At 40.6% G+C, this 26,960-nt stretch overlaps 1 protein-coding gene across 1 annotated transcript in view; it reads right to left on the reverse strand.

Moving 5' to 3' along the window:
- Window positions 1–26,960, reverse strand: part of KIF13B (kinesin family member 13B) — a 427,996-nt gene that overhangs the window by 388,553 nt on the left and 12,483 nt on the right. Inside the window, exon 2 of the mRNA XM_030198710.1 lies at window positions 18,403–18,496. Within this exon, the coding sequence (XP_030054570.1) occupies window positions 18,403–18,496 (94 nt within the window). The remainder of the gene's footprint in view (window positions 1–18,402; window positions 18,497–26,960) is intronic.

Genomic DNA, 26,960 nt, shown 5'->3' on the forward strand with positions numbered 1-26,960 from the left:
TAACAATCACGGCATATCACATCGCGCGCCGTGTTCCAGAGATGTTAAAATTGCTCTCAGGTTTTTACTGACCGCCTACAAACCCAACTTGACTTTCGTGGATTAAGCGAGGCAGTACTCTGGCCAATCTGTTGGCCAGAATTTTCGCCATCAATTTAGTGTCATAGTTTAATAGGGATATAGGGCGGCATGACTTCGGGTCCAACGGGTCTCTCCCAGGTTTAAGCAGCACTATTATTTGCGCCTTGTTCAGCTCGGGTGGCACTGCTTTTGACTCTATCAATTGGTTAAGGTACATCGTTAGGGTCGGTATAATGCCTTCACCCAACATTTTATAAAATTCCACACGCAGGCCATCTGGACCTGGGGCTTTCAACAGTGGGCTTTGAGTTATTACCATGGACACTTCCTCTGGTGTAATTGGCTGATTAAGACGATCCCGTTCCCATTGTGTAAGCCTTGGTAAACTAAGGTTATCTAAATACATCTGATTAGAGAGGCATAAATCTTCCGGGGGGGGGGGGGCATATAATTCTTGCGCATCTGGGTTTAAAAAAAGTTTGGGCAAGTTCCTGGAGGAAAATCCATTGTCTGTTATTGGGATGGACATAGGGAAAGCCACTGCTTGTCCCAGGATTGATGGAATGTAATGCTGCTACTAATTGGGTTTCTGTCAGGTACTTGTGACATGGAATTAGCCACTGTTGGAAGCAGGATACTGGGCTAGATGGACCACTGGCCTGAGCCCGTATGGCTACTCTTATGTTCTTATGATATCTGAAGTACATCAAAAAAACAAAACAAGGCAAAAGGCACAAATGGACCTCCAAAAACAGGACAAAAGGAAACTTTATTGAAAAGACCCAACACGGGCTGTGTTTCGGTGACCAAGCACCTGCTTCAGGGGTCTAACAAAATACAAAAAAACATAATTATCGTATACAATAAAAATTGCAAACAAAATATATGCATATTACATAAAGAATAAACAAAACATTTGTATCATGAAATGTCTAATGAACTCCCCACTAGTATCCAAATGGAAAATGAACAAATACATAATAAAAATGAAAAGTAAAATCAATAACAAACATACTGTCATGAAGTCATGCTATCCCAATATAAATTTTTAAAAAATGATAAACGCTTCCTTGCTTATCACAAACAAGTTCAATAATGATGAAAAATCACAACGATGCCACTATGGGAAGTTTAACTAAAAGTAGATTACACAAAGATATCATGAACTGTGACTGAATTACACAAAATAAACTTGATTTGATAACTGACTAAACTGAGATAGTGATGTCACCTTTAATGAACATTCACATAAAAAGTGTTAAGTGCTCACTGAAAACAGCCAGGTGTATAATGTGAAAAACTGCAAAACACAATTCGCTGTACTAACAATGAACAGGAGTAATTATATATTAATGTGCCCAAAAGTGAATACTAATTATAAAAATGAACTAATACTCAGTTCTTCATGGACAATTATACCACATACTGTGTACGCATGCTCTATTTGATCTAAACATGTGAAGAAATAGACTGCATGTTATAAAATCCCATGTGCCACTGGAAGGTGATGAAATTATAAAGTACAATCCAACAAAAAAATATATAATAAGGCTTTCAAGGCTCTTACATTCAATACTGTGTTCTCCTTTTGCTAATATATAGCGCTGCTTTGATTATACTGCAAGCATAACAATCCCACCAAAACTCGGGAAATAAAAAGCGCTCTACAGAGAAAAACCAGAAGGAAAATATCTGTGAACATAAATTAAAATAGCCATCTTACTTGGAAATGAACCCAAAAAGCAAGAACACTTTCTAAACAGTGCAAATCCTTCAATCCTGTAGTCGGCAAATGCTAACTGTGAAAACCGCCAACACTGAGAAAACAGAGCATGCTCATTGATCCATACTAGAAATAGTCCGCTAGAGCGTCAAAAGTGATGTAGCTAATCCAATGACGTAGCAATAAGCAAGAGTGAAAAAAAAAAAAGATAGTGTGTGATTGTGATTTTAAAAAAAAATTTCTCTGGAGTGTTCCAAAAATAATGTGGTTGGACAGATAAAAATAAAATAACATCAAAAATAATCTAAAGATACTTGGCTAAAAACAAAATAGTGATAAAAAAAACAATAGCAGGAATGCTTCATGACAGCAGATGTTACATCAGCTAATAAACTGTACACAATCAGTACATAATACTTTAAAACCATAAAAAACTGAATATCCAGGCAGCACTTAGCAACATGTATTAATTAGCTATATTGCATAGCATGTGGTGATTAATGGTCTATGCCAATAAGATACGGTATGCTATTAACTCAGAGTATCCTAATGTGTCAAAATATATTAAAATGAACTAAATTAATATATTATGAATCTATGTATATAAAAAAACTCAACCACACATATATGATAAAGTAAACATAATGTGGATTGTACAGGTGCACTGTATCTTTCCTTAAAATAGTAATGAACTCCAGAAAAAATGTCACAACAAGCCAGCTAGATCTAATTCAGTATTAAATCCAGCAGGATTACACAATGTCTAATTCAAAGATGTACCTTTGTTCATAAGATATGTGTTGGCGGCAATGTGGATATATCAGTGTTAAGATAGCCACATTGCCACCACACCATCCCAATCTGTCTTTATCACTACAAATTTTAAATCAGAGAATGTGTGGGATAGATCAATACAATGTTGGACCAGTGGTGCGTTAACATTTCCTATCCTAATATTGCTCCTATCTTGCGTTAACATTTCCTATCCTAATATTGCTCTGATCTTAACTTTTCTTGTTGTCTTTCCTACATATATTAAGTTACATGGGCACTGTATAATACAAACAACATTTTCTGGGTTACAATTCGACAAATGTCTCAATGGATAAACTTTCTTAGTGCCTGGACGAACAAAATCTGTTGTGGACATTGACGAGGAATACACAGAGCAAAGACCCACAGGGATAATAACCCAATTGGGATGGTATTTGTGAATATACTGGGAGGGCAGAGGACACCACAATTTCCTTAATATTCTAATCGCGGGTATAAGCCACTGTTAATTTCTTATTTTGAAAGCATCTGTGTGTGCCAATTTATTTAGTAAAATATTTTGTATATCTCCAACTAGATTGGAAAATTTGAGGCTGCATACAATATCTGGTGTGAACGGTCCTGTCGAACAGACAACAGTTCGTCTCTGTTTGCTGCCATTTCCTTCCTAATACATTTACCTATACATTTTGATAGGTATCCTCTTTCCCTAAATCTACTGATCACAGGTACAGCTTGTCGCTTGAATTCATCATAACCGCTGAACAATTTGAGATTCAAAAACTGTGAGAGTACAGTAGATTTTCTTTTAAGCTTCTGTTCTGGAAAACACTCAAAGTGCAAAAATGGTTTTATGATTAGGTTTCCTACAGATTGTGGTGGAGAAACCATACTCATTCTTCATAATCATGATATCAAGGAAAGGAATCCGCTGATGGTCAAAATGCATAGTGAACCTCAGATTGAGGTCAAGGGAATTCAGTCAGATGTGAAATTCTGTCAATCTTTCTGTACTTTCTTTCTAAAGAATCAGCACATCATCGATGTATCTTTTCCACAATCTGACCTCCTTCTGAAAATTTGAATTTAAAGAAAGCCAAGTACAATTTGCATGCTAATTGATTACTATATCTCAGCAGTACATTTTTAAAGAAAGTTTGCATTAGAGACACAGAGTGCATGGCTTCTAACACACAGCTTTCTGCATCAGCCAATCAGTGAATTAAAATGAAAAACTTTATTTGCATGAAAAAACAACGTAAAAATCCCTTATCCAGAAACAGGAGTGTGCACACCCTCAGGCAAGGGTACATAAGAACATAATAGCAACCATACTGGGTCATACCAATGGTCCATCTAGCCCACTATCCTGCTTCCAACAGTGCCAATCTAGGACACAAGTACCTGGCAGAAGCCCAATTAATAGCAGAATTCTATGCTAACAATCCAGGAGCAAGCAGGGGCTTCCCACATGTCCATCTCAATAACAGACAATGGACGTTTCCTCCAAGAACTTGTCCAAACCTTTTTTTAAACCCAGAGACACTAACCGCTGCTACCACATCCTCCAGTAACGCGTTCCAGAGCTTAACCATTCTTTGAGTGAAAACATATTTCCTTCTATTTGTTTTTAAAGTATTTACATGTAATTTCATTGAGTGTCCCCCTGGTCTATGCACTTTTTGAAAGAGTGAAAAAAATTGATTAACTTCTACCCATTCTACAATAGGATTTTATAGACCATAACCATATCCCCCACAGCCGTCTGTTTTCCAAGTTGAAGAGCCCTAACCGCTTTAGCCTTTCCTCATATGGGAGGAGTTTCATCCCTTTTATCATTTGGTCACTCCTCTTTGAACCTTTTCTAATTCCACTATATCTTTTTTTATATATTGCAACCAGAATTGAAAGCAATACTCAAGGTGAGGTCACACCATGGAGTGATAGAGGTATTATAATATTATTGGCCTTATTTTGCTTCCCTTTCCTAATAATGCCTAGCATCTGATTTGATAGGAGGCAATGCCCTTCTGTGGATTAGGAATTGGTTATTGAACAGATAACAGAGGGTAGGGTTATATGGCCATTTTTCTCAATGGAGAAGGGTGAACAGTGGAGTGCCGCAGGGATCTGTACTAATCCACAGAAGGGCATTGCCTCCTATCCCATGACTTTTAATTTTCACAGGAGTCTCATGAGAAACTTTGTCAAAAGCTTTCTGAAAATCTAGATAAACTACATCAACTGGCTCACCTTTATCCACAAGTTGATTTACTCCTTCAAAGAACTGAAGCAAAATTGGAGGCACTGGCCTTGGCCAAACCCATGCTGTCTCATTAAATTATTTTTGTCTCTGTGTTCTGTTATTTTATTCTTTATAATAGTTTCCACTATTTTCCCCAGCACTGAAGAAAGGCTTACCATTCTGTCATTTCCCGGATCACCCCTGGAACCCTTTTTTTTTTTTTTTTTTTTAAATCGGCATTACGTTGGCCACCCTCCAATCTTTAGGTACTACGGATGATTTTACCAACATGTTATATATCACTAACAACAGATCAGCAATTTCATGTTTGAGTTCTTTCAGTACCCTGGGGTATATGCCATCCAGTCAGGGTGATTTATCACTCTTTAAACTTGTCAATTTGGCTCAGTACGTCTTCCAGGTTAACCAATATTTCTTTCAGTTTCTCTCAATTGCCACCCTTGAAAACCATTTCTGGTACAGGTAGATCTCTTACATTTTCTTCCGTAAAGACCGAAGTAAAAAATTCATGCAATCTTTCCGCTATTGCCTTGCCCTCCCTGAGTGCTCCTTTTGCTCCTTCATTATCTAATGGTCTCACAGATTCCCTCACAGGCTTTCTGCTTCTGATGTACCTGAAAAAGGTGTTACTATGTGTTTTTGTCTCCACGGCAAGCTTTTCTTCATATTCTCTTTTAGCCTTCTTTATCAATGCTTTGCATCTAGCTTGACACTGCTTATGTTGCTTCTTATTTTCTTCATTTGGATCCTTTTTCCATTCCTTGAAGGATGCTCTTTTGGCTCCAATAGCCTCTTTCACTTCACCTTTTAACCATGCTGGCGTTGTTTGCTCTTCTTTCCACCTTTGTTAATATGTGTAATACATCTGGTCTGAGCTTCCATGATGGTATTTTTAAACAACATCCACGCAAGATTTAAAGTCCTAACCTTTGTGGCTGACCCTTTCAGCTTCTTTTTAACCATTTTCCTCTTTTTGTCACAGTCACCCTTTCAAAAATTGAATGCTACTACAATACATTTCTTTAGTGACTTCAATCCAGGTATCGGCTCAAATTTGATCATGTTATGATCACTGTTTCCTAGCGGATCCAACACCGGTACCTCTCGTACCATGCCTTGCATTCTGCTAAGGACTAGATCTAAAATAGCCACCATATTCTCACAGCCAGCATGATTTTCCCTCCAAAATATCACAGGCCACCTATACTAATCTGTAATTTAAGGGACTAGCACAGCTAACCCACTTCTGAAAACGTTCACAGAGCCAGCATTCAGGAGACATCAGGACAATGGGAGTGGTATCATGAAACAGAGAGCTGGTTCTAAACAGTGGTATGCATGTAGGTGGGACAATCTGGAAACATCTCCCCTTACCCATCCAAATGCATCATGACTAACAACAACATAACCATTCTTTGGGCTGTCCCTGGAGGGCTCACAATCTAAGTTTGCACCTGAGGTAATGGAGGGTTAAGTGACTTGCCCAAGATCACAAGAAGCAGCAGTGGGATTTGAACCAGCCATCTCTGGATGTGAAGACTGGTGATCAAACCACTGCTAGGCTACTCCTCCACTCCTACTACCCACTGTAGGCAATGGGGGAGGGGCGGTAGGATCTGAACACTCTGGGATTGAAGTTAGGGGTATAAAGCACCAGAGGCATTATAAATAAGTCAGTTGCTATTTGTAGCCTACGCCTAGTAGCTGCCTCTGCCACCTTATGATTGTTTTTTTTTCAAGGAATTGCTTTCAGTAAACAGTTGGTTCAGAACATAGCTTTGGAGCAATCTGAATTATTGTGAGTACAGATAAAGAAGGAGAGTGAGAAGCTGCTTAGGCCCTTCCAGAGTGTTCCATTATCAACCCTGGTCCCAACTAAATATGTACTGGTTTATGTAAAGGGGTTATCTAGACTTTAGGTACACTACAGACTTCCACCTAACAAACCCAATTTACAAATATATCAAAAGCAGCAGTTTTCCTAAATGTGTATGGTTGGAGGCATGTGGGGAAAGATGAAGCAGCTTTATAAATCCTTTAGCTACTAAATTACAAAACACTATATAGAAATGAAGCAAAACAGCAAATCCTGGTCTCATCAAAAGAGAACTGTTCTGACTTCTCACCGCATAAGACAGTAACCATTTTTAAACAAACCTTCAAAGAAATTCCAGGCAAAACCACCTCTACAACTATTTCTAAACACATTGCCTGCCACAATACGGAATGAAACAGACTGTAATGACTGATTTAAATATGTTGAGAAAAAAGCCCCAGTTTGACAAACTTATACTTCCTCTGTTCATTACAAAACAAGCAAGCATCACGTGCACTTAGCAGTACAAATGTCATTTATTAATGAGCGTGGTACCAGGGAGAACACGTGGTCAAACAAAGCCTCCAAATGAAAACAGTAATTCACTGTAAAGGATCAACAGCATTGGCTTTGCTCTGTTAATAATGTGCATCCACATACATACACTCTACAGAAACATTAACAGGAAGGGAAAGTTATCTTTGAAAAGAATCAAAATTAGCTAAAAATGTGAGAAGCAGGAGGGATTTTAAAACATTATCCAAAAATCTAGCTGGTACATTTTTCCACTTTTGAAGGTTCAGAGCCAGGTTGGGCTCACTATAAAAGCAGATCATGAAAGAGATAACTGTCACTAGACCCATTCAAGTCCTGAAAGCTGTCAGAGAGAAAGTCTGGACTTAACACCAGGAATCCCCCCCCCCCCCCCAAAAAAAGACCACAACAAAAACCACATCTTCGTCACAGCAGTCTTCGTTATTTTACAGAGAAAGACAAAACACCAACCAGAGCGTGATCTCCATGGTCTCTCACCTCTTCAAAGTCAAATGTTTTCATTTGTATGCTTTTATTTTTTTTTTGTATGATAGCAAACAAAATTAGATTTCACAACAAAGAAAATGAAGCCAGACAGCGAGCACAGAGAAACTGCCAGTTTAATGCAAACACAAAACATTCGGAAATAAAGGGGTTTTCAAGCTGTGAAGTGCCATTACACTGTCAAGCGCAGGTGGAAAATAGACCCATATGAAACATCTTGATTTTATATTTAACTACTTGCCTTCTAAATCACAGTGGAAGTCAAATTACAGTACATATTTCTCTGCCCAAGCAAGCTAACAAATCGAGGGGCCTATTCACCAAAAGTACTCTTACAGTTTGTGTCTATGGGAAAAATGTTTAACAAACAGGGCCTTAAGTTTGTATACAAGGCAAGAAATGGTGAAGTGACTTGCCAAAAGTCACAAGGATGCCAACTCAAAAGCAACTGTGAGCAGCTAAAAAACATCTATAATTGGTGCGCCTTAAGAGTCACTAGGTTTTGCATGTATCTTTAGGAAAGAAAAAGTATAAAACAAAAAATGCACTGCCTCTATCGCTCCATTGTGCGACCAAACATTGAGTACTGTATGCAACTGAAGAGCACTTTTCCAAAACTCGCTCACTCCATTTTTTGTCCGTTTTCAGCTATGCAGTTAATTTAATTCATCAAAGCAAGCTTCATTTATTTACTGTACCTTATTCCTGTGCCAAAACAACTCATGAATTCTGGCACAGGAATAAGCTACAGTAAATGAATCTTACCTTGATGGATAAAATGAATCGCATAGCTCAAAACTGACAAAATAAATGCACTGAGTTTTAGAAAAGTGCTCTTCAATTCTGGTTGCCACATCTTTATCACTTTTGTGATAAAGTCTTAGGAAAACTTCCGTGTGACAATTTTTCCAATGCACATCATTCTTGTGTAAGCAAGTTTATACTGCAGAGCTGTGGTAACTTCTTCAATGTCCGCTAAACTTTCTGTAAGTCATTTGCAATGATCTGTTGGTTCTATTTTGCAAATCTGACCAGTTTTAGGATAATTCTATCAGAGATTTGCCGTGGTCTTTTAGATTTGTTTCTTAATTTTCTTGACAACTGAAATTGCTAGAGATTTTCTGATAATTCACTCTTTATAAACGTAAGGGAAAACTTTCATCCTTTTTTTTTTTTTTTTTTGTTACATTTGTACCCCGCACTTTCCCACTCATGGCAGGCTCAATGCGGCTTACATATACAAGTACTTATTTGTACCTGGGGCAATGGAGGGTTAAGTGACTTGCCCAGAGTCACAAGGAGCTGCCCCTGCCTGAAGTGGGAATCGAACTCCATTCCCCAGTTCCCCAGGACCAGAGTCCACCACCCTAACCACTAGGCCACTCCTCCACAGCTGCTTAGACAGCTGCTTAGAAAAGGCCATGCTTACTGAGATCACAAGCTGAGGAGCAGGAAGGGCCAGGATATTTGTTCAACTACGGAACTGTCTTCACCTGAGTAACCGAAGGCCTAACACATCACCAAATATTTTTGGCCTTGTTAATCTTAAAACAAACAGTAATGAGTCAACTCTTTTGCAGTTGTCATTCACTCTTGTTATTATTATTTTCAAATCTATTAAAATCAGCAAATGGTAATTATGTATTAAAAATTTGCAGTAAGATGCCACGTATGCCATTTTATAAATGCTAGATCTACTTGAAAAAGGCCATCCTAAATACCTGTATTACTGTATGTGTATTTCTAAAAGCTGAGTCCATGTTTAAAGTTATACCATGCATGTGTTATGTTAAATTAACTTCAAGAAAAAAAATAAATAAATCACCATGTCAGAAAAGGCAGATACACCATTTAGGTCTTGAAGAACACACAAACTTAACAACCTTCATCTGACAAATCCCAATAATGGGAAGGGTATGCAAAGAAATATTTTAGTTTTGGAGATCTATCAACCTTGGCTCCACTGTGCTGAAGTTTCAACTACCATAAAGTGGGCCAAAGGTATAACCAATGTGCGTAATATTTTTTGCAATACAACTGTTCACCACAAGATTTAAATAGTCCCCCAAAGTTGCAACTTTCCTCTGGGAAGCCAGGAAAGTCAAAAGGCAGCCCTCAAACAAAGCCAGTGGTGCACCAACTCCAGATACAACTCAAACAGCCAGTGAGTTTTAACACGGAATACTAATCAGAACTTAGTGCAATTTACAGGATTCAATAAAGACTTTCAAATCTTTGAAAAATACAAACTTCTATTGCTTTGTTGCAAAAAGAGCAGCAACTGCATCTCATCTCCACAGCCATCTAGCCACCAGTTCATTTCTTTTCAACAAATAACCAATATATGATGGAAATTAAATCATAGGGAAGTTTCAGTATAGTCTCTCCCCTTTTCCACTGTACCAACATTAACTATGGAGTAAAGAATGCAAATATCCTACTACAGCCATTCAGCAAGCTCTTAGAAACATTAAGCATCTACAGGACCACTATAATTTTTCAGAATAAAATGTAAAGCTTGTCAGCTGAGAATTCTTTGGGCTGCTAACACAAGCAGCTTGAATAAATATTCTGAACAATTTTAAAACACTGCAGCCTTGAGATCAGATGGCTATAACTTCCAAAACAATAAGCTGCTCAAGCAGTCCAATACTAAACTACTTCAAAGGAATTTTACTCTGCAAACATTTGCTGGAAAACTGATAAAATGGGTAAGGTCATGCAAACAATATAAAAGATGAAGGTTTTAATACATCCCCCTCCAAAGACAGGAGCTAAACCAATTGAACAGCGTCAGCCTGGGATGTCCCGCCCACTCACCACTGGAAGGGGACACCAGGAAGTTCAGATCCAATCAGTTCACAGCTCTAAAGTGATGTCATCAGGGAAGCCCTGCAGGGAGGAGGAGCTGGGACAGCAGCCAGCCAATGAGAGTCCATCTTCAGGGAGATGGGCGTTCTAGGATGTCAGCTGGCCAATAGAAGGAAGCAGCAGGAACAGCTGGGGGTGGAACCAATCCCTGAGTGTTTCCCACAGACGCTGTTTGATGGACCCTTGTCTTCCTTACATTTTTGGTAAGTCACCATTACTTTTATGCTTTACATTACGGGACTGTCTCCCCCCTCCCCCCTCCCCCCTCCCCCCCCCCCAATTTATTGCCAGTAAAATGTCATGGCTTTCATACAGGCAAAAAAGCTGCGTGTAAGCTGGTGTACTTCTTTTTTTGTGCTCCATCTTCCCTGCCTTGATTCTCCCCTTCTCCTACTTGCGATAATGAAGAACCGGCAGGTTCAGACCTCCCATTAAAATTTCCATGGTAAAAGTAGGGACTGATTTTGTGCATGGGGTCAGAAACGGTAGTGCATCGCATTGCATGCACATTATTAATAGTAATTAGCTCATTATAATAGCTTTGCATTCCGTTTTCGTTAGCTGCTACTGTGACAGGAAAATGGCTCGGAGAACCTTTTTGTGCATGTCCCAGTTTACTACTTGTGCGCTAAACCAGCTATAACTAAATTTAAAAACCACGTTGCTGGCTCATTAAGTTTAGTACATCTGGCCCTAAGCCAGGAAGGAAAAAAAAAAGAAAGAAAAATGTATGATGTTTGTTCCAGCAGAGAGACACTATTAAGGAAAACAAAGTTTCAGTGAAAGCAAAGGCCTAGCACAATGGAAGAATCCCACTAACTAAATCTAAAGTAAAGTTATTTGTTGCTTTTAGTCAATTCAAAAACTCAGGACTACTAAACATGCTCACTGAAGCAAGCAGCGCACACAGTTCTAGGTAAACATTTCACTGACAGGTCAAAGGCAAGTTCCAGTCAACAAACTGAAATCTGGAAGCCAGCACTATATTACAACTAGTCAGAAACACACTGTAACTTTGCCTACAGAGATGAAAATCATACAAAGTATTTCCAGCTCTCACCACAGAAGATATCATTAAGAAAAACAGAGGAGGAAACCAGGTAACAAAACTAAAAGCAGAAGCCCTACTTATAATTCGCTATCCAAATTCTAAAAATGCAGTGTCAACTTAATCATTAAGCAAACCAGACTGTCACCTAAGGTGGCAGCTTCCAGTGGGAGACAAAGAGCGGTCACAATCAAAATAAAGACAAATAGATCCTGATAGACAACTCAAAGAATCATCTTTTATCTATAGGGAATGGAGAAATTATGTCTTACCTGGTAATTTTCTTTCTAGTACTGCTTCACACTATTCCAGAACTTGTGGGTAGTTGTGCCCATCAACCAGAAGGCGGAGATAGAGAACAAGAATCACGCTGTGTCTTATAAGCCCTATGTGAACCCTCAGTTCTTCATTAACCAAGCAGATTAAGAGTCTTTGGTCCTAGGGAACTGAGGAACTGAGTTGGACTCCCACTTCAGGCACAGGCAGCTCCTTGTGACTCTGGGCAAGTCACTAAACCCTCCATTGCCCCAGGTACAAATAAGTACCTGTATACAATATGTAAGCTGCATTGAGCCTGCCATGAGTGGGAAAGCGCGGGGTACAAATATAACAAAATAAAATAAGAGTCAACTCAACAATCTTGAAGCAGAACCATATAAAATGACATTATCAACTATGTGCAACTCCTCCAACAAGGGTGCGCAGAGATCTGAGGAGAACCAGAGAACTTGAATAAGCAGAATCACAGGTGGGCCTCTGGAATCGTGTGAAGCACTAATGGAAAGAAAATAATCAAGACAATTTCTCCTTCCACAGTGCTGCTTCACACTATACCAGAACTTGTGGGATGTCCAAAAGCAATCCATTAGCGAGAGCAGGATTCCGGCGTCTCCGTCTGCAACACCACAGTCCCAAAAACAGCTGCAGGGCAAACCACCCTATCCACTAGATAACACTTAGCAAAAGTGTGTAGCAATGCTCAAGTCGCTGCCCTACAAATATCAGCTGGAGAGACTGACGGGCTCATTTTCAAAGCACTTAGCCTTCCAAAGTTCCATAGAAACCTATGGAACTTTGGAAGGCTAAGTGCTTTGAAAATATGCCTCTGAGTGTCTGCCTACGAAGCTGCAATGCATCTCGTAGAATATACTACTACTACTTATCATTTCTATAGCGCTACTAGACGTACGCAGCACTATATATGCCTGAAATACCAAAGGCGGTTGCATGCCCACCAAAATATAATCTGATGAAATGGCCTCCAACCATTGAGAAATTGGGCTTTTAATGTCACTAAGCCCTACCTCTGTGAACCAAAGAGGACAAAATCTGTCCGACCTTCCAAACTGAATGGTGACCTCCAAATATCCAAGAAAGACCCATTCCATTTTATATCCAAGGGCCAAAAAGGCCTGAAACTGATCCCCATAGTCCTCTCTACAGAAAGGAGTTCAACTGACTGGTTTACGTGAAACACCAACACCACATTTGGTAGAAAGGAGAGGACGGGCCTCAGTGAAAACACCAGCTTCCATAAATTGTAAAAAAGTGCCTGGAGCTCCAAAACATAGCACAATGAAGCAATGAACCCCAAAAATACAGCTTTCAAGGCAAGGTCCTTCACTGTAGCCCTCTTAAGGGGTTCAAACATAGGGAATGCAAGACAAGGTTGAGGCTCCATTCGGGACAAATGGGGCAGAGCGGGGGCCGCAAATGGCCGCACCTTTCAAGACCATCCAGGGTGAACAGCAACCCTCTGGAGGACTCAGCCCACTATCATCCAAGGAGGGAAAACATATAGGAGCCTGTTGCTTGGCCAAGGAAGAAGTAATGCATCGAGACCTTGAGCGCAAGTCTCCTTACGACAGCTGAAGAATCTGACCACCTTGGAGTTCCTTCTGGAGGCCACTGTCCATGAACAGAAGCCCCCAGCATGCCACTATTTGCTGAAATGCCTCAAAATGGACAACTCCCACTCCCCCAGGTCTAGGGATTTCCTGCTGAGAAAATCTGCTAGCACATTCAGGTCACCTGAAGTGTGCACCACCAACCAGCGGAGGAGATTCAGTTCTGCACAGCACATCAGCAAGCTGGCGGCTTCCACCGACAAATGAAACCTTCTGGTTCCCCCCTGTCTGTTGACATAAGTGACTACCATCACACTGTCTGAGAACACCGCAGGAAGGATGCAAAGGCCTGCAGAGACAAACAGATCATTCTGAGTTCCAGGAGATTGATCAACCACTTTGCCCCCTCCACCGGGGACCACTGACCTTGCACTACATGGCTCTGATAATGTGACCTCCAATCCCAAGAGGCTGGCATCTGTTGTCACCACCTCCCAGTGCATCAAACAAAATGGGACTCCCTTTGTGAGGTTGCACTCTGACATCCACCCATCTCAAACTGCTCCTGGCACACCAACAATGGGAGGCAAGAGTTGTAATCCTGGTCAACCAATGGGAGAGAAGCGCCCTCTGAAGAGGACGCATATGCACCCGTGCCCAAGGAACTGTCTCCATTGCTGCCATCTCTCCTAAACATAATCCCATGCTCATGGCCTGTGCTGAAGGAGCAGCCAATCCTTCTGCAGGAGCTTCAATCATCTGCACTCCAGAAGAAACAGCTTCCTCTGGTCAGTGTCAAACACTACTTCCAGATACTCCAGGGAGCAAGACGGCGTTAAAGAGTTCTTGTCGAAATTGATTGCCCAACCTAGGGACTGCAGATGACGAAACACCAGCTCCAGTGGCAGATATGCTGTCCTCCAATGACAACTCCCGAATGAGCCAGTTGTCAAGGTATGGATGAACTCTGATGATATGCTTCTGCAAGAAGGCAGCAACCATCACCATAACTTTGAAGAAGGTCCTTGAAGCAGTTGCCAAACCATACGGCATGGCTTGGAACTGAAAATGCTGACCCTGAATTATAGGCAAACAAGCACTATGCACAGCCCTGCATGTACCTATATGGCAAAATATATGGTTTCTCATATATACATGGCACTATACAGCATTAACAACCTGATCACAATATGTAAACTCGGACATTTCATCTGTAAAGCCTGTTGCTTCATGAAGTTGTTACTGTGAGTGAAGCAGAACCTGCGGACAAGTTTCCCAATGTTCCAGAACAACAGGGTTGTTCGCAGAACCAAACTCATGGCTGGGACAGTCAAGGACTCTTGGGGAGACACTATGGATGGCAAAGCTGTGCATTGTTTATGCAACCATAGCCATTAGTCAAGGTGTTCCTGAATGCGGTGCCAGCGAGACTATCATGTGACCCCTGAAGTCATAACAATGGGGATCACAATGTTCTGTGCACGTTAACCACATGAACAAAAAGTACGTCAGCAATGCAACTACAGCTTCTGATTTCTCTACAAAAAGAGGCTCTTGGTTCTTATCAGACATTGTGCATGCAGTGTCAACATCCCACCCTCAGGAACAGACCTGCGAAGGACCAGACAAACCATGTGAGGGACACGCTGAAATCTGAAGGACTGCATCAGGTTGAATGTGCCACGCATCTTTGTATTAGTACTGTAGGTTAGACAGACTCTTTGCATGTCGGAGTCTAGTTAAGGATTTATGTGCATTTACTCTAAGTTTATTTCTGTAACAAGATTGGCTTTGTCTTCATTTCTATCTTTCTGATATCATGTTTGCTGTTATTGTAAATAAAATAACTGCCCTATTTTTATAATACATGGGTGTGGAGTTAGGTCAAGGATAAGGGGAATACATTTGCACCTGACACTTCACTCACTAAAGTTAGTCTTGTCTGGGTCTTGTCAGGTACCCCAATAACACCCCAAAAAGAGTGTTATCTGTATTGCACCTACAGAATAGCAAACCTCAGGTAATGAGGATGAGGGGGCCAGATGGGAATATGAAAATCTGCCTCCTTCAGATCTAAAAAGAGGTGAGAAACTCTTCGCTCTGAACTGAGACAATGACAGACAGTATTCTGAAATGCGACACTCAGACCACAATTCAGGCCCTTGAGGTCTAACACCGGACAAAAGGCGCTGTCCTTCTTCAGGACAATGAAGTAGACTGAATATCTTCCTTGACCCCTCTCCTCCAGAGGGACAGGAACAATGGATCCCAGAGCCAGAACAGAGTCTAAGGTGGCCTGGACTGCTACCACTTTGACAAGGATACTGTAAGAGTGGTGCGACTGAGCAGGTGAACTCCAGACGGTAGCCTTCTTTGACAATGTCCAAGACTCACTGGTTGGACATACTGGCCCACTCCTTGAAGAAGCCCTTCAGATTACCTCTTACCATCAGCAACAATGAGCAAGCCAGCCTCATCTCATTGTGCTGTGTGTATAAAAGGAAGGCTGCCAATTCTGGTAACAATGCCTCAAAGCGAACTTCTGCCTGCCAGGCCTGTACTCCCTGAAACGACCACAGGAACCTCCTGTGGCTGAATGAGAGGCAGCCTCTGGCTTGTCCTCTGGCAGGCATTGTGGCTTGGTTTTGCCCAGCTCATCTCCTTTTGTTTGTGGAACAGTGTGAAGCAGTGCTATGGACAGTCCATTTACCCAGACAAATGGCTCTTGGAAACTATCCTCATTATGTTTGTACAGATAAAAAGTTCAATATTTAAGTGTGATGAACATAAATGCATTAACAGGAGTTTATTTTTTTTTGGGGGGGGAGGGGATGAGAATGTTAGTATAAATATGACTATTTAGTTTGATCATGAAAATATTGGTGGGGGGGGGGGGGGGAAGAGGGTGTAGGAGCTTTAAAGATAACAGATGGGCACAAAGCTGAAAGCTCACCTAGGGTGTCTTAATACCGTTGCAGTGACCCTGCAAAAAAATGTCAAAACAGACAAAGTACAAAAATAAAACTTGACAACTTATCTAAGGCTTGTTTTAAAACAGCTTGACAGAACTGGGCTAATGGCTCAGTGACATTTTATATGATGTTATGTTACAAGGAAGGGTCTGGGTTCAATTCCCTGCATGCCTCATCAGCTTCATAAACCACAGGAGTTGCAAAGTTCACAGCCCCTGGGGAAGAGGGTCACAGTCACCATACAAAAGTTAACATCTAGTGGCCAAATTTAGGATCAATTATTTTAGTGATCCAAAAGCAGCCCTGGAATATTGACCCTGGCCAAGAACCATCACTCCGATGACAGGGCTAAATGGCTTGAGACAGGGATTATTTATTTATTTCATTCTTTATATCCCGCAATTATCCACAAACAAGTTTTGGTTCAATGTGGCTTACAGTTAAGTTAGGTGAAATTACAGTAATGTTTTACAATTACAAAGCAGTATAGAACATCAGCAACACGTATAATTAATCATAATATTTCTTGAAAAGCTAGGTTTTTAATTCTTTTCTGAGCTGAAGATTGAATAAAGAACCCTTTTATGAGTTTAGTACTAACTCCCACTATGAGCAGACATCCGCCACCAAATAATTGCACTGAGGGCACAGCAGGTGCTTTTTTTTTTCGTCTCCTATATGACACTGCTGCTGCAGGTTAACAGGTAGCAGCTTGAAGAGATGGAGGCGGGATGAGAGAGAGAAAGAAAGAGAGAGAATAACAGTTGGCAGAAAAACTGTTCTTACACTGGGTCTTTTTTGTATCCTGCTGGCTGCTGGTCTCCCCTTGTAAAACTAGCCAGGCAAACTTGCGACAAACACATGTGAATGTTGCAAAGCCAAATGTAGTTACCGGTGCTTATACGTCCTGGATGTGCCGGTGGACTTGTACCTATTTCACCAAGGGCCTCACACTCAGCATAGCCTTTTGTAAAATACTTGGGAAATGTCCCAAATCTGATGTTTCAGTTCCTACCTAGATGTACTTTGCAAAGTGCAGCTTTCTGTGATTTAATTCCCATTATTTTCTTTTATTTAATCAATATGCTTCTATTTAAGGACTCTGCATTAATCACTTCCCCATAGACACACATTTAATAAAAGTCAACAAGCAAGCTGTGGGTGATTTATTGGACTAAATCATCAACAACTTGCTTGTTGAGCCTCATGTCCCCATTTCTTCAGCAACCACAATACTTTGCTTATAGACAAGTAGGAAAAACACTAATTCACATCTTAAAAATCTGATCACAATGATATATCTGCTATATACTAAATTCTAAACTGAAAATATAAAATGTAAAGCCTGGGCTTGAAAAAGAATTTAAACAGAAAAGATTTGCCAGAAGGCTCACTTAAAAAACAAAATTTACTTTAAACTTCATTTTGGAAGGCTGAAATAGCCTCTTAGGGAAGATCTCAAAAACGGTTTCACACAACAGAGCTCCTGTTTAAAAGTTTAGACTGGGTAAAATATTTTTTTTAACTCTATATGTCATAATATTTCTTACTTAGAGATCTGCTTAGGAAATTCTGATAGGTGAACAGAAAAGTTAAGCACACTCTGTGAATCTTATACTGGGTAAAATACCAAAAAACTATATATGTTGTAATATTTATGTTTACTTTGTGATCTGCTTAGGGAACACTGGTAGGTGGAATGCAAGTCTTTTAAATAAATAAGTTGGTTGGCTGAAGCCAACTCCTGTTTCTCGTTCACTTGCAGTTGCTCATGTGTATAACTGATTATTTTGCTACCTGGTTTTTGTCATTGAAATTTGCCTTTTAACTTCTGGCCTGCTTTTCTCTTTTTACCCAGTTTCTTAAAAGACAACAGGAATGCATAGAATATCATTTTTCAATAGTACATCTAACTACAAATCTGAAATACAACATTAAAAACAGAAACTGGTCTAAAAGTTCTTACCGGGCATCTCCTTTTGAAAGATTGGTGTTTGCAGGGTAAAGGACAACCTGGTTGCTTTCCACATCCACGACACATCTTGTATGCAGGTCAAGCTCTACAAACAAAATGCAAACCATGGTAAGTAGTGACTTACCGTTCAGTACAAAATGCACCACCAAGCTCCCATGACACACATATAAATCACCATTCATCCAACCAAATATACTTAGGGGTCATCCATTTAACACATAGTTAATGCACACTAACAGGCTACCACAGAACTCATTAAAGCGTTTTGTTACCAACTGTTTTTTGGAAATATATTTTGAAGGGGAGTATTGTCATGGGCAGAGAGTGGGAATTCCCGCACTATCCAACTAGCATTTTGCAATTAACTCTGCATTATCTGCTCAAACAGGAAGAGGTAAGTGCTCCCGTATTAATTCGTTGCATGTACTGCGCACTAATGGGAATATTAGCTCACGATATGCTATTAAAACAGAAAAAAAAAGAAAACTAAAAAAAAAATGCCACGTTCAATCTGGGTTTAGTGTACACGGAAGTCCTGCATTAACTTGTGTTAAGCCCAGAATTTACTGCCGCTTAGTAAAACCACCCCTTTGTTTTTCAGCTAATACCCTCAGATAAAATTATGCTACATTACAGCAAGCAATGGAGATCCCAGCATTAAAAGAAAATTCCAGATGACCACAGAGCCTTAGCCCACACTGTAGGAAGATTTCACTGTAAGGGAAAGTCATAGCGCGCGGGATGGCAATGGAGTACAGTGAGGTTAAGTCTTCAAAAGTAGTGTGTGATAACGGGAAAACTTACTAAGAGGAGGGCAAGGGATTAGGAAACCCCAGGGTAGGGTTACCATATGTCCGGTTTTACCCAGACATGTCTTCTTTTGAGGACACAGCCGGGCAACCAGGCGGGTTTTGCCAGCCTGCTTGTTTGTCCGGATTTGCGGACAAATGGGCAGGCTGACGGGCAGCCTTAGGGGTGTCCTATCCTTCCCTCCCCTTAACCTTATTGTACTGCCCTGGTGGTCTGGTGACTTTTTCAGGGCAGGAAAAAGCTCCCTCTTTCGTGCCCAGATTGGCTGCAGACTGTATTGCTGCCTCCCGTCCTGGCGCTGATTCAAAATGGCTGCCGAGAGTTCAAGCGGCAGCCTTGTGAGACTTCCACAGAAGGATTGCAAGATCACTCCTTGAACTATCGGCAGCCATTTTGAATCGGCGCCTGATTATAGAATATGCTTAGTCGGCACAGATTTCAGAGCCAGTTTTTTTTAGGTACCATATATAGAATCTCCCCCTAAGTGCTTAAAGTACTTTAGTAAAAGGGCCCCTTAGTGATATCTCTAATTTAAAGATTAGTAACATGCTAGTTTCTATAAATAGTGCTTCATTTTCCATAGCGATGAGAGTAAAGGCCTACAGCAATACTAGAAAATAACAGGCTATTTACACAAATTATACAGATAAATACAAATGCAATTTCCCTGCCACCAAGAGCTAGCACTCTTCTGGAACAAGAGAAAAAGAACAAGAGATAAGGAGGAGAAGTAGAGTTATAAACAGACAGCAAAGATGACAGAAATATCATTCCGCATCGTTTCTAAATCAAAAACCACATAAAGTTCTCTTTACCCATTGGCAGAGACATATCAATTATCTGCCTTTTTTGTTCAATGGAAACCTTACAATTTGTAAAACAGGAGATCAGACCCAGTTGTTTAAGTAAATAACATTTCAATATTGGTTCTCCTGAAAATCAATGGTTGTAAAAGTGAATATTCAGCTGCTATTTGATGTGCCTTACAAGTCCCCAAACAGCACATCTCTAGCAAAACTTTCCAAAGTGGTATATAACATAGCATGACAAGGGCAAGAGTCCACATAAAAATATGTCTTTTGTTTTTGCTCTAAGTCACTTATTACTTTCCATAGTACAGCTCCTCTCCACTTGCATCCACAAAGGGCCAGTCACTCAGCTATATATAAATTTTATTCATGGGAATGAGGACTGCATGATGTGTGAGAAAGACAAAATGATTAGAGTTCTGTGAATGCGGTCCCTTCATGGAGAGAACACCTGAGTGAAGAATGGGGAATAAAGGCTGAGTAAGATGGGAACTAGAGTGTGCATGCTTTTCTATTTACTCATCTGACACCTGCTGATCTTGCATGATAGCAGTTCCTCATGCCCTGCAACTTCTTAAAGCATTCATTGTAATGCACAGTTTTTCCCTTGCATGACAATGCTGTGGTTATCCTTATAGATTCCATTGAAGGAAGGGCAAATACCTGTTTCTATTACTTCCAGATTTCAAGATATTACACCAGTTCATTTTCTCTCCATTGGCTTCTAGTTGCCTGGACAGTTAAAATTCTTTAAGGCTCTTTTCTGGGAAGCACCACACTACTTCATGTGTTCCATAACCTCATACATACCATCAAGATTATTGTGATCAGAAAATAGTTAAATTACAATTGCTTTCATTTAAGGCATACCGTCTGATAGAAACACAAAAAAGGTCTTTAACATTATCATATTTGGAAAAACAAAATATGAAAGTGCAAAACCCCTAAGAGAGAAATTGCACTGGCTCCCACTAAAAGAACGTACTGTATTCAAGATCTTCACGATTGTTCATAAAATCATTTATGGAGATGCCCCGACCTACATGCTAGATCTTGTGGACCTACCTCCCAGAAACGCTAAAAGATCTGCCCGCACATTTCTTAATCTACACTTTCCCAACTGTAAAGGATTAAAATACAGACTAACACATGCATCCAGCTTTTCCTACATGAGCACGCAGCTGTGGAATGCACTACCAACTAAATTGAAAACAATTAACGAAATAACTCACTTTCGCAAAGCTCTGAAAACCTCTCTCTTCAACAAGGCCTACCACGAGAATCCATAGCTTAATTATAACACTTCACCACTCCTCCTTCTACACTGTCTGCCTAGTTCTTTCTTGTCATCCTCGATCTGTTTGTAACACCAATTGTATCACTACCCTGGAATTGCGATGCCATAACAGATCTTTGTAAGCCACATTGAACCTGCAAATAGGTGGGAAAATGTGGGATACAAGTGCAATAAATAATAATAAATAAATAATCATGTACATTTGAATGGAATAAACTGGGTGATAATATTTAGACTGGCCAAGAGCTATGGCATTTTTAGAAAGCATTTGAAAACACTGCTTTTCTCACAAGCATTTAATATGTAACAGGTATGCTGCTATTTTTAAGCATATTGATAGAAACATTCTGCTGGGATATGTATCTTTGTTGTGTTTGCTTTTACATTATTATTGTGCACTTTTACTAAAGCTTAGCACACACTAACATGGTATCTTCAATAATGGCAATTTTTCCAGGTTCTGTGGAATGCTGTATTTACTTTCTGTCAAACATAATGAAACCTGTGCTATCTAAAGAGTTCCACTTTTGACAAATTCTCCTTCCTTTTGAGTCACTTGCAGAGATGATTCTGGAAGATGTAGAGATACCCATCATAACAGAAGGTTACTAACTTACTGTAGGATCCAATATTAAAAGAAAAAAGTGCACATAAAGGGGCTCATTTTCAAAGCACTTAGTCTCACGAAGTTCCATAGTATCCTATGTAACTTTGTATGGCTAAGAGGCTCATTTTCAAAGCACTTAGCCTCCCAAAGTTCCATAGAAACCTATGGAACTTAGCCTCCAAAAGTGCTTTGAAAATATGCCTCTAAGTGCTTTGAAAATAGGCCTCAAAGGCTCCTAAAAAGACAAAATACTGCTCTGTGTTTGAAAAAGAAAAATGAACATCTGGTAATTATATCATACACAATAGGTTTTGCAAACAGGCTGCAACAAGGGATAATAAACAGAACTGAATCAAAGAACAAAAAATTAGAAGCAATAATTAAAAATAGAAATATATATTTTAATATATATTCAAAACATAAGAGGTATTCAAACACAGGAAAACATTACAAAATATAAATTACTGTAGCATAAGAATAGCCATACTGGCTACTACTACTATTTAGCATTTCTATAGCGCTACAAGGCGTTACGCAGCGCTGCACAAACATAGAAGACAGTCCCAGCTCAAAGAGTTTACAATCTAATAGACAAAAAATAAAGTAAGCAAATCAAATCAATTAATGTGTACAGGAAGGAGGCGAGGAGGGTAGGTGGAGGCGAGTGGTTACAAGTGGTTACGAGTCAAAAGCAATGTTAAAGAGGTGGGCTTTCAGTCTAGATTTAAAGGTGGTCAAGGATGGGGCAAGACGTAGGGGCTCAGGAAGTTTATTCCAGGCGTAAGGTGCAGCGAGACAGAAGGCTCATACCAATGGTCCATTTAGCCCAGTGTCCTGTTTCCAACAGTGGCCAATCCAGGTCACATGTACCTGGCAGAAACCCAAATAGTAGCAACATTCCGTGCTACCAATTCCAGGGCAAGCAGTGGTTTCCCCGTGTCTATCTCAAAAGCAGACTATGGACGTTTCCTCCAGGAACTTCTCCAAAACTTTTTTACACCCAAATACAGTAACCCAGAGATTTTCAACCCAGTCCTCGGGGCACACCCAGCCAGTCAGAGCTTAACTATTCGTTGAGTGAAAAAAACATTTCCTCATATTTCTTTTAAAAATATTTCTCATTGAGTGTTCCCTAGTCTTCGTACTTTTTGAAAGAGTAAAAGAAATCAATTCACTTCTACTCATCCTACACCAATCAGGATTTTGTAGACCTCAATCATATCTCCCCCTCAGCCATCTCTTTTCCAGGCTGAAGAGCCCTAACCTCTTTAGAATTTCCTCATATGAGAGGAGTTCTATCCCCTATCATTTTGGACACTCTTCTTTGAACCTTTTCTAATTACGTTATTTTATTTAATTATTTGAGATTATGGCAACTAGAATTGAATGCAATACTCAAGGTGAGGTCACAGCATGGAGTGATACAGAGACATTATAGTATTCTTGGTCTTATTTATCATCCATTTCCTAATAATTCCTAGCATCCTGTTTGCCTTTTTGGCCACCCCTGCCACACACTGGGCAGATTTCAGCATATTGTCTACAATGACACTTAGAACTTTTACTTGGGTGATGACCCCCCCCCCCCCCAAGGTGGACCCTAGCATCAGGTAACTATGATTTGGATTATTCTTCTCAATGTGCATCACTCTGTATTTGTCTACATTAAATTTCATCTGCCATCTGGATGCCCAGTCTTCCAATTTCCTAAGGTCTTCCTGCATTTTGACAACTTTAAATAGTTTTGTGTCATCTGCAAATTTAATCAACTCACTTGTTGTTTCCATTTCCAGATCATTTATAAATATGTTAAATAGCACCGGTCCTAGTACAGATCCCTGTAGCACCTCACTAAATCAGCCATATGACAAAGAAACATAGTAGATGACAGCAGTTAAAGACTTTTATGCTCCATCCAGTCTACCCAACATTCATATTATCAATGCATGATTAAACCAACAAACCAGCAATGTTATTAACTAACAATATTTCTCTCACTAAATTCAGCTTTAAGATATCCTCTCCTCCTTCACTGAGTTACACAGTACCCACACATAGCATATGACAGGAATGTAGTATAAAATAAAATATGCATACCTGATCCTGATCTGTATTGTCACATATGGGACACAGACTGTACAAGTCCTACCAGCACTGGCCATACTTCCCAAATACCAGAGTTAATTTTGAAGCTCAGTCCTGCCCATCCTGATCTCTCTTGCCATATTCGGGACACAGACCATAGAAGTCTGCCCTGCACTACTAGCCTTACTTCCCCACTGCTGGGGATTAGTTGATTTGATCATTAGTACTGATAAAGCACCACGCCAGCCCATCATAACACAGCAATAGCTACAAAGTCATTTAGATTTGGTTTTGTTACTATCCTCTTTATATTTAAGGCTCCTTTGTGTTTATCCCACATGTTTTTGAATTCTGTCACTGTCTTTGTTTCAACCAACTCCCCCAGGAGGGCATTCCAGGCATCCACCACTCTCTCCCTGAAAAAATATTTCCTAATGTCAAATGTCTATCACCCTGCAAGCTCAATTCATACACTCTGCTGCGCTCTTGGTAATGCAGGGGCAACCTCACCTGAAGGGAATCTGTCTGAGGGGACCATCTGGACAATAGGGTAGATTGGAGAGACCTCATATAAGCCCTGGCCCAGGGAACTACCTCTATCGTCGCTGCCATGGAACCCAGAACTTGAAGATAATCCCCAGCACAGAGGCCGTGTCTGTGAAGTAACCCCTGAACCTGAGATCGCAGCTTGCGCACCCTGCCCTGGGGAAGGAAAACCCGTCCCTGTGCCATGTCGAAGGTAACCCCAAACACTCCAGGGACTACGACGGAATCATACTAGGAGAGAGATTTTGCATATTTTTGGGCTCAGGAGCCAAGTAAGTTAAACGCCTCTCTGGTGAGGCCTGGTCACCAACACTGATCAGATCTGTGGATTTTGTATCAAGCCCTCAAACTAAGTTTGCAGGACCTGAACTTAATCTCACTGGCATGGAAGATTTTAAAGTACAATCGGGCTCTCAAAGTCACAAGTTTTCAAATGGAGACCCTTCGGTCGGTCATCGTTGCCATCCATAAGGGAGAGTTTTTAACAGCCTTAGATCTGACGGAAGCTTATCTGCACATTCCAATCTGGCCCGGTCACCATAAGCTCCTTCGGTTTGCCATTCTGGGCCGGCATTTTCAGTTTCGGGCTCTGCCATTCGGGTCAGCTATAGCACCTCGCATTTTCACCAACGTGTGATAGTCACATCCAGGATAGTTGGGTTAAGGCAGTTTCAGTCTGAAATACAAGTCCCAGAAAGCATTGCAGGCAAGGAGCCAGGGGCTGAGATGAAGAACCCGGACTGAACTCCTAGCTGCAATAGGGGAAGACATGGGTGTAAGCTGGCAGGACGTGTAGATTGGCTGCCATTAGGGGGAAAGAGAGATAGGAAATCCTGTGTGCAGGAGCTCATCATTAGTCTAATGCTTAACTCAGCTGGTATGGGTGTGGGGGAAGCTAATGGAAGGAGAATGATTAGTTGTGGTAGCAGAAGCCAGGGATTGATTAGGCAGATGGGAAGGAGTCCCAGGGAAGAGTGAAGTAGATGCAGGGTGAAATCCCTTGGGTGTGAGAAAGTGCCAAAAGTATTTGGCAGGCTGAAAACCCTTGGGTAATAGAGGTCCCTAAAGTACTGAATCTATCAGTGAAGCCGATGTAAAGGGGAAGCCCTTGGGGTATGAGAAATCCCTAAAGTATGGAACCCCTCCTGAAGGTAAAGAGAGTAGAAGGTAGAAACTGCTGCTTTGTTATTTAACTGTGATGATGAACTGAATGAACTGCTTCTATTTGGAACTGAACTACTGTTTATTGTGCACTGGGTAAAGAGCCCAGACTGGAGCTGACTGTGAGCCTGTATTGAATCCTGGTATGTGCTGATAGCCTACTGCTTAAAGGGGACTATTTGCCACACACTTTCAGGTGGCTTATATGTGCTTAAAATGGAAGGTGAATGCTGCTGTTGGAACTGTGTATCAGGTTTACTAGAAACCTGCATGGAATAAAGTCCTTAAGATTGAAGTTGCTGGTGGACATTTATTTCTTGACTGTACCGGGAGCCTGTGGCTGGAGGAGACTGTTCTAACCTTGGCTGCACCTAGAGGTACCTGGTTACAAAGGTCATGGTAGTAGTGGTGGCTGCCCTCAGGAAGGAGGGAATCCTAGTCCACCTGTACTTGGACAACTGGCTCATCAGAGCGAAATCTTATCAGGAGAGTGTGCAGGTCACGGGCCGGGTGATGAGTTTCTTGCAGTCCCTCAGTTGGGTGGTCAACTCAGCCAAGAGCCGTCTGGTACATTTGTGCACGGGCAAAATTTTTCAGACTTTTTCAAGATTTTAGGGTGTAGTTTTGGTTCACTTCAGATATTCAAAATAAAAAAATCTTTTAACATGCATTAGAACTTAATACATGCAAATCAATTCCCTGTGTACTAAGTTTAAGGCATGCTAATGAATGTATATTATTTATTTACAGCTATTTGATATACTGTAAGCAGTTCATGCAGTAGAACACAATCACTACAAAAACATAAGGCACACGAGAGAAAAAAGGGGAAGATGGAAGGGGGAAGGGAAACAGAAAAAGAAAGGCTCCATTCAGATCACAAAATTAGAGAAGCTAACTGAAACAACCATGTTTGATTACTTTTATTGAATTGGGGAAAAGACGCCTCAAAGCACAAGTGCACTGAAAGAGAAATCCAGAGTCAAGGTCTCAGACAAGAAAAGACAGATGCCCAAATTATGTCATGTCATATCTGGCTCAGAAGGGGAAGTCAGTAAACCATCTTGGGAAGATGGGAAAATTAGGTTCTTACCTTGGTAATTTTCTTTCCTTTAGTCACAGCAGATGAATCCATTACAAATGGGTTGTGTCCACCCACCAGCAGGGGGAGATAGAGAACACTGAAAACCATAGTGCCTCTAGGACAGCTAGCGCCATCTGCCTCGCAGTATTT

The sequence above is a fragment of the Microcaecilia unicolor genome, chromosome 3 (assembly GCF_901765095.1).
Source record: "Microcaecilia unicolor chromosome 3, aMicUni1.1, whole genome shotgun sequence".
Lineage (NCBI taxonomy): Eukaryota > Metazoa > Chordata > Amphibia > Gymnophiona > Siphonopidae > Microcaecilia > Microcaecilia unicolor.